The 18,715-nt window shown below is 36.5% G+C and overlaps 1 protein-coding gene across 1 annotated transcript in view; it reads right to left on the bottom strand.

The window, feature by feature from the left end:
- LOC141363396 (rho GTPase-activating protein 21-like) overlaps nucleotides 1-18,715 on the bottom strand; it is a 35,791-nt gene continuing 17,076 nt past the window's right edge. The window contains exons 4-6 of the mRNA XM_073866067.1: nucleotides 4,051-4,143; nucleotides 1,964-2,042; nucleotides 1-1,545 (exon numbers count right to left, since the gene is read on the bottom strand). Of these exons, the coding sequence (XP_073722168.1) occupies nucleotides 1,461-1,545; nucleotides 1,964-2,042; nucleotides 4,051-4,143 (257 nt within the window). The 3' untranslated portion in view covers nucleotides 1-1,460. The remainder of the gene's footprint in view (nucleotides 1,546-1,963; nucleotides 2,043-4,050; nucleotides 4,144-18,715) is intronic.

An 18,715-nucleotide genomic window follows, 5' to 3' on the forward strand; every position in this document is an offset into this window, starting at 1 on the left:
TTTCTGGGTCTTTTGATTTACTTTAAACCTTGACAAGACAACCCAAGTTCCCATTGACTTTCATTCTATATATAAAAGGGAGCTCTTTACATTCTGCAACAACTGCCCCTTTTATGTTCCATTGAAGAAAGTCAAAAGGTAAATGAAGACAGGAATTTTGGGTCAACTATTCTTTAAAATGTTGGGTGAGAGGGTGCAGCAGTGAGTGACAGAATGGGTTGAGTAATAGCCACTCTATGACTGAATGAATGAGGTCGTCTTCACACTCGGTTGCACTGAACCTGAATTTAACCCAACCTCCTTCCCCTTATTCCTTTTCACATTGTATTTTTTGGCTCTGAAATGTGGTATGTGTGCGTCATCAACATGTGTTCCACCATAAAAACCAAAGAAAGCTGTTTCAACACCAAAACTGGAAAGACTGCGGGATACTGAATAGTCAAATTGTGTTTTGTAATGTAATGGTTCCAATCCAATTGAAAGACATACGTTTTGAGGTGGAAAAACCGAAGCATGTACGCCTCAACAACTGTTACAACGCCTGTTATGCCCTTTTACTCTCAGCTTTTACTACAGACTAAACAGCATGAAATTGTGTTATTGCAGTATGACCACTTATAATGCATTTATATCCCAATGATCTGTTATCATTAAAACACTCGAAAAAGACAACAGGCATTCTTAAGACTTTTTTCTTTAACAAAGCATTCACATAATTTGTCTAGTAAATTATACTTATCTCGCAATAGTTACCCTGTACGGAACAAAGCATTCACATAACTCGTCCGGGTAATATACTAATGCCGCAATAGCTAGCCTGTCTGGAACCGAGCAGATATTATAAAACAACACTGTGTGACACTTGCATTACATGCAAACGGCCCCTACGCTAATAGGATTTTGTTTCTCTCTCCCTGTCTGGTCCTCAAACCCAAAAACATTGAGACAAACAGACCCAGTTCCTGCTGATGTAGAGGTCAACACACCACTGATCTACTGGCCGCCCTTCAACATGATGCCCAGCCGATGCCTGACCATCGACCATCGACAGAACCCGCTTAATCTCCTTATCCGTTTACATTCCAAATATAAATAAATAAATAAATAAATAACTATCTCTCCCAAGGGTTTTTTTCCTCCTAGGACTTTTTCCCTCCTGGCTAAAAAGTCGTGAGGTTTTTCTCCTAGGGGTTTTTTCAACCCCAGGGAAGTCAGCCGACTCAGGCTTTACCTAGCACCTGATACATTATTAATATGCTCGCTTGTAAACGTTTATTCATAGCCGCTGTATTTTGCTTCTTATATTGTCTGTCAATTTTATTTGTGTTTCCCCTGCTTTTTTTAATGTAAAGCTGCTTTCAAACAATTACCAATTGTGAAAAGGGCTACATAAATAAAATTGCTGTTGATTGACTTAAGACAATAAAACAATACAAACTCTAATTCCATTCCAATATTGTTTATATAAACTTATGAAAAATCAAACCTACCAGCTGTAAAACATCCTCATCTTTTGGCATCACACAGAGCTCAAGAGATGTATCACTGAAAAGAAAAGTTTTTAAGAAGTCATACATTTTATAATGTAAATATACAGAAACTGTATATCTAGTAACCATATCTGCAAATGTATGAACAAGGAAGCACTGTAAACTGGGAATACCAAAAAAATTGCGCAATAAAGAACTTCCTCAAGGATTACGAAATTCATCAGAAACACCTATCCAGAATAAATGACGCAATGAGGAAAATATAGATCATACAGACCAGCAGGTATTTTGGTTTAAGTAGTATAACATTAACCTTATCTTTTTTCTGAAGTAGTGTAACATTAAAATATAATTAAAAAAAAGTTACTACACCAGTAAAATAAAGCTGCTAAAAGGGTTATTCACAGTGATGTCATAGAAAAACCTTTTAGTTTAGTCTATAACCAGGGAACAAGCAGTGAAATGTCTGCTACCTGTTTTGGATCAGGGAGATTACTTGGGAATACGTCTTTCCGATGATGCTTTCTCCGTTGACTTTTACAATGCGGTCCCCTGAGAAAAGAGAAACAGGAAGACACCCAGATGCTATTATTTCGTTACATGAAATGTAAAAACATTCCATAAAAATTATCACAAAAAAAAAAGTTAAAAAAACTAAACATCCACTGTTTAACTGCTGATCCACATGACGCTCTGGTAAGACCAGATAAAGGCTTACGACAGGACCTCACGACCATAGAGTAAATATGTTTGGTCAAATACGTGGACCGATTTGTGAAGATGAGATGTACAGGAAGACGGTCATAGAGGGACATTGGAGAGTGATTGCGGATAATTGTGAGAACATGTGTTCCAGACCCTCCCAAAAAATCTCTCCACAGAGACAAAGGATATTGTAATAACTTCTTAATGTTTCTTTCAGTCCAGTCCAGTGGCGAGGCCAACAATTTTAAACTGAGTGGACCTTGGTGTAATAGGGTGGACCTCAATGCCTACAAATTACATCATTTTACAATATAGTGTTCAAACGGATTCCATTATGGTTTATTTCAATAATTTTCTGATCAGCAAAAAGGGAAATAAGGACAATCAAGAAATTATAAACATATGAAAGTAGAAAAGAACCAAGTTACAACATTAGTATTTAGGTACAGAAATACAATCAAATCAATAAAAATACTGTCTTCTTCATTCTATATATTAAATATAATGGATCTTTTAAAAGCTACAGAAGTAATTTTCCTTTTGTCTTCTGTCTTTAATTAACATAATGATACAAACAAGCAAATTTCTTGAGGGCACTCACTGTCACTTTAAGAACGAATAAGCACAGATCCATACTGACACACATCTGATTTCTTTCTGAACTGTTTGCGTTCACTTTAAGACATAATTGACTGTTTTTATGAGAATCCTTGCCAATACTGAGGTATTTTGAGATAATTTTGGGTGTATGTGTCCTGTTTGCGTGCTTTTTGAGGTTTAGAAACACATGCAAAACACTTTTATATAAATAGTCAATTCTAAATGATGCGTATTTGTACGATTACTATTAAAGAGATTATTATAATTTATGCTTGCTTTCTTCTGATTTTCCACAAAAATATTTTGTTTCTCTTCTGACTGGGTGGGCCAGCCGTCAATCTGAGTGGGCCAGTGCCACCCTGGCCCCTATGTAGCCTCGCCACTGGTCCAGACTGATCAGACTTATGTAACACTTTAGCAGCTTATGAGGCCCGCTGATAACTTTTGATTCTTGTCTGGTTCACATCCAAGTGTTTAGTAATGAGGTTATCCTCCGCGAACTTAGAGACTTAAGAGGGAATACGCAAAGAATTACGTTTTGTGTTTTGTTTGTTCTACTTTTGTTTGTTGTTATTTTATATACCAGTATGTCAGATGGACATACACAACATACAGTACAGGCCAAATGTTTGGACCCACTCACTCGTTCTTTATTTACACATTATTCCATATAACATAATAATAATAAACTCATCCAAACTATGGCATAACACAAATGCAACTTTGGAAATTATGTTGGTGACTAAAAGCATCCAAAATAAACCAAAACTGTTATATTTTATTATTTGAAGTGCAGTCACCCTTTGCCTAGAAATTGTTGATCCATATGTATGTCATTTTTTTAAGAAGCTTCTTAAATTTTTAATTTAGGATGAATTTTAAAGAGTATAGAGGGAGTTCATATTTAATCTAGGCTTTTATTTGCTGCCTTTTCTTCAGTATTCAGTGTAAGTCATCTATTTCAAAAATTATATTTTAAATTACAAAGTTTTCTAATAACAAAAATTTATCTGTTTGGCACAGGTATATTTTTGTCTACAAAAGTTATTAAGCATTTAACCATACACATTCAGCTTAAATGATTTTTAAGATCATAGTTAACATTTTAGTTAAGTGTTTTTGGCCAAACGTTTGGCCTGTACTGTACATCTTACAAGTCTGGGCATTCTCATAGCCATTGAAGTCTGCTCTAAATCGCTTGAACCTTTTTTTAACTCAAGAATGTGTGTGTACGGTGTACAGTATCCAACAGTACCTGTGCAGAGTCCAGCTCCATGGGCGGGGCCTCCTTCTTTCACCTGCTTGACAAAAATGGTATCCATTGGCTCCAGTCTGTTCCTCTGTCTCCCTGACACAAAACAATAAGAAATTGCTATTACAGCATCATCAAAACACAAAAAAGGTAAATTCTGCATATGTAAAAAGTTTATATCAAACTTCAGTTAAGTGATTCAATTGCGTTCCTGGATCAATTCTCATACACATTACTTTTACTTAATTTTCTCAATCTTTCTTACAAAAAAAGTTAGCATTATTGCTGTGTAACAGTGATATGTGGTGTCTGCCTCCCTCTATAGGCTAAGTAGTTATATCAAAAGCATCTGCAATGTGATATAATACCTTTTATACTGTTATACTGACCATAACACATACTTTGCATAATGTTTATAATGTATACATGTCTATATTCATACACAATGCACATATATTAGTTTGTGCCTTAATTCCACACTTTTGCACTTTACAGAAATTTTTATAATAATCTACTACTGTTTACTGTTTATAGGCAGTAAATTCAGCACTGAATATTACATTGTCCTGTAGAGGGCAGCAATTCATATGATCGATTGATGACATCATAAAGTACTGTACCAATATCAACACATGTTTCAGAGAGAGAGAGAGAGAGAGCAAGGGTTATTACATTAATCCATGACATCTGAATCATGGGCCGATCTGATTAGTATTGACATCTTTTAAGAGTCTCGAGCTAATATAATATGACTCATCCACATCCATTGAATCAGGCTTCCATAACAGCTTATTTAATGGTTATGCTTCATGGCGAGGTGGAAATATTCGATATTCTCCAAAGAGGAGAGCCTAACGATAAAGTTACACTATTACAGCCATCTGAAGGGTAGCAGACATCAATCCCAATATCTGTCTTATGGTCTGTCTAAAGTTACTTAGAATTGCACACCAATTACAATCTGGAAAAAGACAGCTCTGCAGGAAAGCATCATAGTTTATAATAAACATGAAATGGCATTCCCAACCCATTTTATCTTGTAATGTTATGTATTTGTTGAGTAGAAGCAAACAATGCACCAAGAAAAAAATATAGGAAACTTGATTTTCTCCATCAGAATTGATATATTGATAAAATATACTAGTCAACATTTGAAGTGGATCAAACAGGTTTATCAAAGTTGTCCTAAGACAAGAATGCGCATTAGGGATTGGTTTTATGTAAACTTTTATTAAAGGTTTTGATCCACTTCGAATGTTGACTAGTGTATATTGATATAACATAAAAAAGTGATCATTCCAGACCAGAACAGAGCCAAACCAGATTGCTATGTAGCTTGTGTGGACTAAGAAAGTGATGTGAGTATATAAAGGGGGTCATTTTAGTGATGGTTCTAGATATTAGAGATCTATTAAGTATTAAAAATAAAACATGCAATATGAAACACTACTAAATCATTGACAGTAAAACAGGGATTGTGAATTAAGCTGTAATGTGTAATTTTTGCACTAGCGCCATTAAACAGAAATCCAAAATACATTTTTCCCAAACAGGTTTGCTTAACACTCTTTTGTCTTTATCACACATGTAGTCCCATATCACACTTAAACCCATGGTTAAGCAAAAAAAAAAAAAACACATAGGTAGCAGGGCTTCAGACTAACTTTTATCACTAGGATCACAGTAGCCCCCAACTGAAAATTTTAGGGGAGCAACCAGAACATTTACGGGCACACACCGTAAATCGACATGCTAACCAAATATTTACATTTCTACTAATTTCCACTGTATTACTAATAAATACTTTGATGATAGATGCAGAAAGTACAATGTGGCGTTTCAAATTCAGTGTCACATCACAAAAAAAGGTTAAATTTACTGGTCACACATGTGCGCGTGGATGTAAAATTCAGTGGCACACTCTAAAATTTTGGTGGCAAAAGCCGCAGAGATGACTTATTTTTGTAAGCCAACCCCGGAAGTTAGCTAGACATGGGTTCCCTGGCTGAATTTTTCCTATAGACTTTGTATTATTACAAAAATAAGCAGCTGTTATTCAACAAAGGTTAAAGACTCTTATGCTGCATTTACACCAGCCGCGGTAGAGGCGGCAAAAACGCACTATTCGCGCGTAGTTGGACGCTTGAACATTTGAGTTTACTCGCTTCATTCACGCGTGAAATGCTAGTCGTTCGAGACATTTACGAGATGGTTAATGCAGTGCGGAAATCCGAAGTTCAGATTTTTCAACTCGCGCGTTTCCCGCAGCAAAGCTCAATTCGCGCGGAATGTGCCATTCGCGCTTCAGAATGCATAATCGTGTCTTTGCATTGACTTAACATGTAAATCACCCGCGCTTGCCGCATCTGCCGCAAGCTGGTGTAAACGCAGCATTACACGTTTTGTCCAACAAGTTAATCTTGACAGATGAATACAATGAAGTTTGCAGTGTAAATGCGTTCAATAAAGTTATAAAAAGCCAAATTTTGACTTCACAGATGAACACAACGTTTATGAATTTTGAAGACTTGTTGGACAAAATGTGTAAGTGTCATAAACATTTGACAAATGTTTGGATCATGACAACTTTCTTTTAAAAAAATTGCCAGTTTGGCTAATGTTTAAGTGGTTTTAAATAAACAGTCAAAAAATAGAAACAAACGCACTCCGTATTTAAGCGAACACATACCTTGACGAAAGCTATATGCCGAAACGTTAGTGACAATAAAATTATTTAGCAAGTGAGTGTGCAGTCACTATTTTGTGTTATATATTTTAAATAAACAGTACCACAGTGTTACTGTAAAAAATTAAAAGTTGAATCAACTTAAAAAAATACTTCAACTGGCAAAAAAACTATTTCAATATGTTTAAGTGAAAAATACTTTATTGAATTATTTTTTTCAAGTTGATCCAGCATTTTAAATTGCAAATCACTATTTTGATAAAAAAAATGCAATCAGATTTTTTCTTCAAATTGTTTAGCCCTACACAGTAGACTAGACATCTCTCCAATCTTATTGGTTATCTAAAGTGATGAAGTTTCACTGTAGCTAGTTTGCCAAATTCTCTGCCATCCCTTGGGTGATTCAGCTTACGGGAAGACAACAATACAAGGCAGAAGAGAGGACAGGTTTGTAAACCCCCACCCCCGGCTTTTGTGAGTCAGTCTGTGTGTTTTTTGGGCTTGTATATAAGGAACAATGCCCACACAACAGACACGCTGCTTTAATTGGTTGTGATGTGCTTCCCACTAGCCCACATAAAACTAAGAGCCGTTCTGCCAAAGTTAATAACATGGTCCAAGCTTTGTGTTCTCATCTCCAGGGCTCCTTTCTCTTTCACTATGAGGTGTATAAATGACTGATGTTTTCAGTTTGTACCGCATTCACCCTCCGAACGCAGCCAATGTCAACACAGGCTGTGTGACATATTGTGGGAATATTTAGCCCTGTTCTGCTGTATGCTGTATATACACCTGCATCATACACTACTCACCTACCCAAAATGTGAGTGTTATGAATTGGGAAAATTAGTTTGACTAAAATCAGGACACTGAATTTTCTTATTCAGCAATCTACTCTAGTTTGTTTTTTCTCAATGCCTATAAAACTAGTCACTGTTTGAGAGATTCATCCTGATGAAATTCCTGATCCTCAATCCAGAATTTCCTGTTATGAACATTGCAAAAACAAGAGTACTCTTGTGTTGAATACCATCAGTACCAGTAAGGCACTGTTAAACAAGCTGAACTGATGCACCATTATAAACCACAATGCTCCACTGACACGTGGTATTGAGATGTGTTTTGTATTGGTCAACTGGATCACAAGCATACGAGGGAGTTTAAATTGAGGCATACTAATATTATTTTGTAGATGTTTATGTATGAGCTTTATAAAATATTTCAGAGCAATTGATGAAATAAGCAACTTTCACACATTTACAAGTGTTCGAAAACATTCAACAACATTGGCGACAAACTATACATGGGGTTGAAAGTGGAGGAACTAAAAACATGTTACACTCCGTTTACCGTATTTTTCTGTCTATATGCTGCGTTTTTTTTTTCACTTGGCTGGTGGTGCGTCTTACAGTCAGGTGCGGCTTGTAAGTCAGTATAAATTAATTTTGACATTTATGAGGCAAGAGACAACATTACCGTCTACAGCTGTGATAGTTAGCCATATGCTGCTTCTGTATTTATGTAATTCAATAGATTCAGTGATGTGGAATGACGAGTATGCGAACTTCACGCTAGTTGGCTTGTTCGGTTAATTTAGCCTATTCAACCTTCCAGGTAAGTTCTGTACGCTATGGTTTATCGTTTTAAAGAACTGATAATATTACTTTAACGTACAGACATCTATTCAACCTGCTGTTCTGTCTGCTAACGTTTAGTTGAATAACTTGCCTTTCCAGATTAAATGTCTGTTCTTCGACTTGGATTTTGTGAAATAATTTTCTAAATAAACGCGACGTATAGTCTACTGTGACTTATATATGCTATTTCATCTTAATGACGCATTTTTGAATGATGCGGCTTATAGTCCGGAAAGTACGGTACATCCGTCTTTAGCGTCGTCCACTTGTGAGTTGATCGACCAAAACGCATCTTAATACCAGGCGTAAACAGGGCCTCAGACTTAGATGACTTCTGAAGGATGCATACCTACAAGCAAATAGCAACCCTGATCTAAATCTATTTTCTCTTTCTGCATTATTTTGGCTAACGTCTCTTGTGGACAGCTGGCCCTCCTGTTGTTTTGTGTTGGATAATGTTATTTGGCAGTGGCAGGGAGGACGCCCATTCTCTTTTTTTTCCCTGAACATTACACAGCAGGACCAAATTCCTAAACATTACAGCCCCAGACTCTCTCTCTCTCACACACAGACAAACACGCACATGCACGCACAATAAAACACTGAGAAAGTCAGAGAAAGTAATTAGGAAACTGAGCTTGGTATTTTCAGTTTAAAATACAAAAAAATTACTTCTGACTAACAAAAACTCTTTTGTACTGATAGAAGAGGAAAGTACTTTGCAACACATGATACTGAAGCATTATGCAGCTCTAGTACATCATGTGAAAAATCCCTGATGAAATTCCTAATATGAAATATCAAATTTAACACATAAGCAGGAGTGCTGATGTACCAAATATCAGCACGGCTATAATTCAGCTGATTGACAAACATTAAGTCTATTACATTTAGACACAATGGGGCGGTTTTCCAGACAGGGTTTAGATTAAACCAAGACTAGGTAGTTTTTACAAACATACCTTACAAAAACAATACTGATGTGCATCTAGAGACAAAACAATGACAATTATATACTTTTAAATATGTCAGTGTTCAGATAAAACAGCTCAAACATGCATTTTATTCTGGGACTAGGCTTAATCCCAATCTGGAAAACTGACCCATAATGTTTTATTTATACTCTAGCAATAAAAACAGGAACAAAGAGACTAGCAGTCTGTTTTTATAAACATTAAAACACAGTTTGTTGTATAAAACATAAGCCTTTTTGGAATCCTATTCGTTTAATCAGTTCTGTAGATAAAAAGCAAGTGATTTGATATTCAGCATACAGTAATCTGGCATAAATATCAATGATCCAACCAATACGGCACTGTGAATTCATCCAATATCCATTATTGCCAATTTCCCGAATATCAGCCCTTACAACTAGCCTGGGTGCCAGCCGATCTTAGCCCCGCCCACAACATTTAAGGATGGGAAGGTCTGGGGTTTCTCGGTTGAGGAGCTGCTAGACCCAAAGCTGGTCGAACCAATCAAATTGTCAGGAAGGGCTTTATACGATGATGGACAGATGATCAACAATAATGTAATTGCCACGTCACCAAAGAGCACTTGTTTTGAATCTGTTTACAATGAAATTGCTGCCTCTGGAGAATTCAGTTGTGTGGATTCTGCCATCAAGTCTGTTCTACAAGATATCGGCAGCGCATTAATTTTAAAAAAGGAACAGGAAACGCAATCAAGGTGTTTGTTGTTCGGAAAGATGTGTTTGCCACCCTTCCTACGGGATTCGGCAAAAGTTTAAATTATAAGCTGGCTCCGCCGGTCGATATGAAAACAGAACATAATGAAAACCCAGTGGTCATTGTTGTTTCTTCTTTAGTTCTTTTCAGAAGCCCGCACTTCTCGCTGCTGAATAAGAAGTGGATGGACATGCTAGCCTCTGATGGTTTTCAAGCCAACGTAATGGGTATCGTTGTGGATGTTCACCCAACTTACAACTGGTAAGAGATAGTCTGACTGTATCACTTAGTACAGGGTTCCTGCAGGTTTCACCAAGTCAAATTTAAGACTTTTTAAGACCTTTTTAAGACCATTATGAGTGAAATTTAAGACCAAAGCGGCACAATGATCTCAGAAATTCTCAAAACATTATATTTTTATTATATCTTTGTTTATTTATTTATTTATTTTTTTGACAAATAAAATCCACTAATATGGGAAGATCAGTATGGTCAGCTGCTGATATGTGGCTTGTTAACATGTTTTACACTTTCTCCACCCATACGTTATGTGCATAAATATGCACTATACCGCCATCGCATTTATTCCCCTCTCTAATTACACAATAATGAAATGAAAAGGAAATTTACTATTAAAAGGCTGTTCGTGGTTTGTTGTGTGTTGCAAACAAGGCCTTTTCTAAATCCGAAGGCTGTAGCCTCCAGAGGTCGCATTTGTAGGCTGCATATAAAAACTGTGTAACACTAAAGTTGACTCATTGTTGATGGCGCGGGACTTGACGGCCTAGCCACGGGCTAGTTGGTTAAATTAACACAGAAAAGATTTTTCTCACCAAACCTACAGTATACAGTCGGATCACAACATCTGAAATATAGCTTATGGCATGAATTGCGTGGATTATAATAGCCTACATTTGTATTCTCTTTAAAAAATAATTATTAAAAACTGGATTGAAGAGACATTCAGTGACACGCAAAGTGCAGAACTTTTCTTTTTAGAGGCCCACCCATCAAATACATTCTTCCTCTGTCACTGAGGCATTTTAATTTACCATTTTATTTTTTTCGGACAACCTTTTCGGGAATAAATGGAGGTAAGAAATTAAAGACTTGGGTTAATTAAATTTAAGACCTAGGGTGAAAATCTGGCCATTTTTAAGACTTTTTATGGCCTTAAATTTAACTTTCTAAATTTCAGACTTTTTAAGACTTTTTAAGTCCCCGCGGGAACCCTGTAGCAAATAACTCACAATGTCGTGATACGAATCAAATGTTGTAAACATAGTAGTTGTCGATATACGTTTGCTAACTCAGACTTATGCTGCCTTCACATGCAAAATTTCAGTTTATTAACTGGTATTTACCAGTGTGTTGTGTTAAGTGCTTTTGTTGTCGTACTTTAGGAAAAATACATTCACGTGAGTAAATTGTTTGATCACTCATTACTAGGAGGCTCCTACTGACTGCTAGATAGCATCTGCTAGCCATAACTGTATTTTTAAAATACGTCTCACACTCCGTTGCTGATTGGTTGTATGTCTATCCAATTGAGTGCAGAGGCATTTTTTGTCCTGGTACAGTTGAGACATGCCCTATAATCACAGCCCAATGGAGCGGTATCAGACTCAAATTCGAACTAGAATTGAGTATGACAACGTCAGGCTACCTTACAACACAATGCAAAATACAACATCAACTACTGTTCAAAGCCTTATTGTCACTTCACCAAAGTTTCTTATAATCTTACATTTTTTTGATCTGTAAGTGTATGTTTAAAATTGTTTTTGTTAATTGTTGGGTCCGTTTTCCCGGGAAAAAGACGTCAGTTCAGAAAACAGTTGCTTAGAGATTAAAGGTGTGATCTAGATGGCGCCGTTTAATCTGTAAAGTTTCAAAAGACGATCATCTGGGGAACGGCATGTAAATATGTCCGTTTATTACATTAGATTACATTACATCTAGGGAATCATCTGTTAAAGGTCCCATTCTTTCTGTGTTTTTGAAGCTTTGATTGTATTTACAGTGCACAATATAACATGTGTTCATGTTTCACGTGTAAAAAAACGCTGTATTGTTCAACAATTTACTTATTTGTATAGCGCTGTTTTCACTGTCCTAAAAACAGGCTGATGTCTTCCTTGTTCAATAAATTCCCTTCTTTAGAAATACGTAACGAGTTCTGATTGTGTAGCTTATTTAGTGTGTTGTGATTTGATAGCAGCTTAGCTTGCCGTTAGCTTAGCTGGCGACTGATGTATTCCTGTAGGCAAAGTTTAGTCAAAAAACTTTTCTACTGACGTCATTAAAACAGGAAATAAAGGGCTGTAGTCCAAACCGGCCTTTTGCTGTAGGCTTTGAAAGGCGAATTCTTTTAAGGAAAGTGAACTTTGAGCTTTATTATTTTACAGGTATTATTTATGCTCTAACAGCAACATTACACACTAACTAGGGTTTAAAAATGGGATCAAAAAGAACATGACCTTTAAAACAGTACAAACTCAACTGTGAGCTCGTGCTAAAACAAGAGTTGATATCAGCCGGGCTTCAACATCTGAAGGGATTAAATACTGGAACAAAGACAGCTTCCTCTAAACCAGTAAAGCATTTGTTGAATACTTACGTTATTATTTATTCAGAACAAACGTGGCAGATAAACTGCATTACTTCACTTCAGTGTTTCCCACAAGCTTGGCAGCTGCCGGGTGAATGGGTGAATATAGATTACTAATATGATAGTTTTTAGATGCAGATGTACTAGGATGTACTTCTGTCATGTGGATGTACAGTATAATGATAGATCTGCCCCCATCAGAGTACCAGGACAAAGCACAACGCACGCAAAGAACATTACTCCGCATATAACTGCAATTTTATATTTCAATCAAAGATGGCGATATAGAGGACAGAGTTACGGACTGCAGCTTTAATTTTGCTTCCATATCAATTGTTTAATTACAAATTAAAAATGCTGCCACATCTCTGTTGAAGACACAAGATATCGGAGTTATAATAGGAAAAGTACATTAGATGCCTGTGTCTTGTTGTGGTTGCTCTAGCTTGGAATAAAAAAAAATGAATGTGGAGATGATTTCTTTCATCATCTCCTCATAATACTGGATCTCTAATCAGGTGCAGGAAGCCAGGACAGCAGCCAAGTCAACAGCACATTGTGTTTGGGAACGCCGAGCTCCCTTTTCACAAGCCTTTTCTATATCTGCTGTGGTCAGGCAGAAGTTTAATAAAGCACCTGAGCCAGCAGATACACTGGAGTTCACATCTGGACCATAACCAAACTGAGTCTGGTCTCTGCAATGAAGGTGGGGTTTCACTTGTCCTCCAAGAATTGTGTGGAATTCTGTTTGCTTGTACTATTGCTCCCATCCCATCTTCATGGAGATCACCCAAAGCATTGGCCAGAAAATAAAATGAAATTCAATAGCTACGGCATGTATTTTCACAGAAAAAGAAAAAACAAATATTTGAACAGATGTTGAGTTTTTCTTTTTCTGTGGCTTGATTAAATTGTAACAAAGATAAAACTCAATGTGAAAAGGTATTTTTTAACTGGGATCACCGGGTTCTTATATACAAGGTTCTGAAATATGTATTGTTTAATCTTTAACTCTTTACAAACACTGATTACCTGAAGGGATGCCCAAAAACTACCCCATTTGGCCTCAAGCTTTGTGTTTGTGTTGGGGTGGTCAGGATTCTCAAAACACACTTTGCACAGGACAAAATTATTTTTATAACATCCAAATATTACTTGCTATTTACAGTAAGTTCGACTATGAGTGGTTAGATTTCTTTTTTCTTTTCTTTTTTAAGTTAATGTTTTTGCCATTTTGCCTTTATTTGGCAGTGTGCAAGGAGAGGACAGAAAAGTACAGGGAGGAAAGAGCTGTATGGGATTGGCAAATCACCACAAGTCGGGAATCGAACTCGGGTCGCCAAAAGTGCGAAAGCACCACATGTCAGACCGCTGCCCACTACACCATCGGCTCCGAACAGTGGTTAGATTTCTAATAAGGTTTTGAGCTGAAATATTGTAGACTACTGTACAGTGGTGCATTGTCCTCAACAGCTTAATACATCTAATGTGAGGGGGTGTAAGTAATGCAAGGGTGACAGAAATAAAATGAAAAGTAGTAAAATATTTGCTGGACTGTCTAAAGCAACAAACACACAAACAGACATGTTTAGTAATGCTTTTAACAGCATATGTTTAAATCAGGGCAGAAAGCTGTTTACACACAACTTCTACTGGAGCACACCCAACCGTTTCACCCAGATTGTCTACACGTGGAGAGCAGATCTCCGTTCACACAAACACGCTTGGCTCACTCTGGCTATACATCAAAACAAACATTCAAATAACATTCAGGGTGACTGTAGCAAATATTCAACCCCATGCATTCATAAGAAATAAAAGATTATTAGGAGCAATTCTGAAACTTTAGTGGGAGACTCATTGCGCAATTTAGAAGATGAGACATTTAAGGCCCTGTTTACATTAGAGCATTTGCGTTTTAAACGTCATTTTAAAGTGAAAACAATCCTCGTTTATACTGGCATTTTAAAAAGAATCTTCATCCACACTACACAACTATAAACGCATGAAACGTGACCAATCTCGTAACTGCGCATGCGCATAAAAGTGTAAAATAACTTATTACTCTAATAATAGCTTACCTTTGCACATTTATGCAGCCTAGGGGTGTGCGATATTGACAAAAATTCATACCTGGATCCTTTGCCGGCAACTACAACATAAACTTTTTTTGAATCTATAAAAATGTGTTTGGGAAAGTCTTATATTGTTTTAGCTCCCCCCTACAACATATTAATATGATTAATAGGTTAATGATAATGTTATAAACCAAACAGAAAGGTCTTTATGATTGAAAAAGGAAGCATTAAGTGAACAGTACTAAACAGTAGCGAACTTTAAGCAAAAATACATTTCAGCAAATGCAAACTTCAATCAAACATAATAAGAGGTAAAGTATAGCTTTAGCCTACAGAAATGCTTATTGCTTTAATGTAGAGAGTTCCTCTTCAGCCATTTCACGCTGTTATATTTATAATAGTTTATTGTTCGCAATTCATATTTATGATCTTATAGTTCATTTGAAAATTTTTGTACGAAATGACTGTATTCTTCAGAAAAACACCAAATAACTTATCTTCCTTTACCTGTCGCTGTTCAGTGCGCGCGTGTGTTCCATCACACACGTTCTCCGACAAAAAAGCATGGCCGGCTAAAGTATTAAAAATTATTATAAAACGGCTAGTTCCAATCCTTGATTCTGATTGGTCAACAGGTGTGCTTTATTCACAATAAAACACTGCCATGACCGCTTTACCCAACGGTTCTATTTAATATCACTGCGCCCTTAGCAACACCCTTAGCAACACATAAACATATAATGAGACAAAGTCTGAGAACAGTTTGTTGTTTTTATTTGAGCTTTCATGTTGTTGTTCGCAGTCAGGGACTATTTTTTCTAGCGGAAGGAATGCTTTTATTGATTTAACTTCATGAAAGTTGCACTAATATTTTTTTTACTTTAATATTGTGTGGTAACCGTTTTATAAAAGCAATAAGGTACTCGAGGCAAGTGCTGTATCGTGAATAAGTAACGGCTAAAGGGGTTGCAGGCACTCCGCTTCGCGTCGTGCCTAACAACGCCCTTCAGCCGTTACTTATTCACGATACAGCACAGCCTCTCGTACCTTATTGCTTACATATGACGTTGATTTTTTAAAAAGTGTGCGAGGTCCATGCAACACAGAAATAGCAAAAAGCGCAAAAGGCTAAACGAGCATTAAATATTAATATGACGTTGATTTTATTGTTTTTATTAATTTATATTCACAAAACTTATCAACAAAACATCGATTAAAATTAAGAGACAAATTATATGAAACTAAATTCATTTTAAAATAGCAAACAAAACTTAAATTAAACTCGAAATAATGTCTGACCCATTACAATTCTCCCTTCATATTGGCCTTTACAACGCCCTATATGGCGTTTAAAATTACAGTCTATCTTTCGTAATAAGCTAACTAAATTTAAACAAAACATAAACAACATTACAACAATATTCAAACCCAACAATACTCAAACATAAATATAAAACAGACATTATCTATAAGGACACATGTTAAAACAATCTGATATAGCGTTTATAATAGCTGGTTGGTAGATGTTTACTATTTTTGGCAAAACCTCCGTTGCAAACCTCCATTTACCTGAATAAAAATAATTTTTACTTTGAAAAAGATGCGCTGTCACGTTAACATCAGCTGTTCGTTTACATAAGACTCCGTCTACGTTCATTTACACTGCAGCACAACGTCTGAGTTCTCAAACTAAAACAGGGTCTTCAGTGTTTACGAACGACTCCGTTGATGAGGGTCAAAAACGTAGGGTAAATGAAAGGCGTAAGCGTGGCAAAAGTAATGCGTTTTAAAAGGTAAATGCATTAATGTAAGCATAGCCCAAGAATCTTGATATAAGTACAGGCTCCTGAGTCCTGTAATCTGAATTAAGGACCTGGCAACGTATAACACCCTGAAAACCATTGGCTCTTGGTCAACTGCTAGTGCATTATGCCTGCAACATCAGGGTCATGTGTTTAATTTCTAGGTAATGCACATACTGTCAATACTGTATGTCACTGTCAAATGTTTGCCAAATACATAAATGTGGTACAAGAGAAAACCAGTCTGCAGGCACAGCATTGCCCTCCCTTCAAGTTATGTGGACTACATGCTGTCAAATGAAGGCACGTGTTACGCACACGGTGTAGCATTTCCTTAACACTACAGTAAATCTGTGTGTGTGTATATAAGGACTCAGGTTACAGACCCACTTTCTGGAATGCATCACTTAAGAACCGTTACGAGAAATTTCTGCAGCTCAATTTCCTCTAGGAATCCCTCTTTATCAAATCCATCACAGCCAGGGCTCATCCCTTTTTGACCCAACTCTGGGTTGAAAACAGCCCAGCATTTTTTTACAACATCTTTGAGATAAAATTTGGCCCAGAACCGTTTTTGATATTAATAGCAATACAACCATTTGTGATGGTTAAAAAATAATGGACTTGTCAGTTTTAATTTTAAGACTCTCAGAGTATTTCACAAAATGTTTTGGTGCTAAAACTAGTTCCTAAATCTGTAAGACCTAAGTCACTAAAACCAAATCAAACAATACTAAAATGTCTGTTGCCTTCTTTTCATGTACAAGTTTAGCAAGAAGTAACAGCTGTTCTTTATCCAGTTTGGTTTTCTTTTATGTCATACTATCATCTATGATTATTCTAGTCTGTTCATTAAAAGTCTGCTTATACTCTTAAAAATAAAGGTGCCACAATGCCATAAATTAACTATTTTTGTTGTATGGTTCTATAAAGAACCTTTAACATCTGAAGAACCTTTCTGTTTCACAAACGCTTTTTTTTAGTAGGGGGAAAGAAATTTATTTGACTATAAAAAATAAGAATCTTTGACTGAATGGTTCTTTTATGGAATCGCTGTAAAGAACCTTCTGCAGCAACTTTTTATGTGTGTTGGCATATCCGGCAATTGTTTATAAAATGCAGACATGTTAGAGGCTGTTAATTAGATGAACATTTTCTTGTTTTATTCACGAGTAGAATGAACGGTATGCGTATTTGGCGTGCTGTCCCAGGAGCTCTCTGAAACAAATACCTTGCTGAAAATAAAAAAAATGTGTTTGCTAAAGACGAGGGGAGACGAGGAGCATGCATCACAACTGTGCGGAGAGGTTTGGCATCTAGGCAAGAATTCAAGGACCTGTAGCTAACATTCATTTTGCACAGTAATGTTAGCTCAGTGTAATAGTTCATACACATTAGATATAATACATGAACTAAGTTAATTTACTTGTCATTTATTTCCCTTGTTATCAAAAATAAACTACTGTAAAGACTTTGTTTATGTTGCTGCTGTTGAAACCGTCTATAGGCTTCCACTCATGCTGGTCAGCTGGTCATGATTACTGATCACAATTACACAATGTTTTGGGAGAATAATTTGAATGTGTTCCTCACAAACTTTGTTAATAAAACATAATTTATTAATATGTTGCCTACATTTTACAATCTTTATTTTAAAATGATAAAATTTAATTTTTATTTTATTTGAATATGGCATCACAATACCTCATTCTACAATTTATCTATGAGTAAATCACTACCAGAGATCCAAGCCCTATTAGCCAATCACTGTGTCCACCGTTTGTTAATCTTAATGACATCATTCATCGCAACAAGGTCAACCCCATCCTTTTCCTAAGATTTCTACCCATTCCTTGGTAAAGGTTGGTCTTAGCAGCTTTGTGGATAGGTTTTATGGAAAAACCCTTAGTTAAGAATTTTACTGCTATTTAGGAGAACTCTTATGCTGCGTTTACACCAGCCGCGGTAGAGGCGTCAAGCGCGAGTGATTTCAATGTTAAGTCAATGTGAAGATGCGTTGACGCGCATCTGGAGGTCTCGCGACACGAACGAGGCATTTAGCGTGGCAGACACGATTCCGCCTCATTTGCGTGTCTAGTTCCCCCTATAGTGAGGTGACCAAATACAAACCGGTAACTCTCTCGATGAATGCACGATCAAAATCAG

Source organism: Misgurnus anguillicaudatus, unplaced genomic scaffold (assembly GCF_027580225.2).
Source record: "Misgurnus anguillicaudatus unplaced genomic scaffold, ASM2758022v2 HiC_scaffold_34, whole genome shotgun sequence".
In the NCBI taxonomy this organism is placed as follows: Eukaryota; Metazoa; Chordata; class Actinopteri; order Cypriniformes; family Cobitidae; genus Misgurnus; species Misgurnus anguillicaudatus.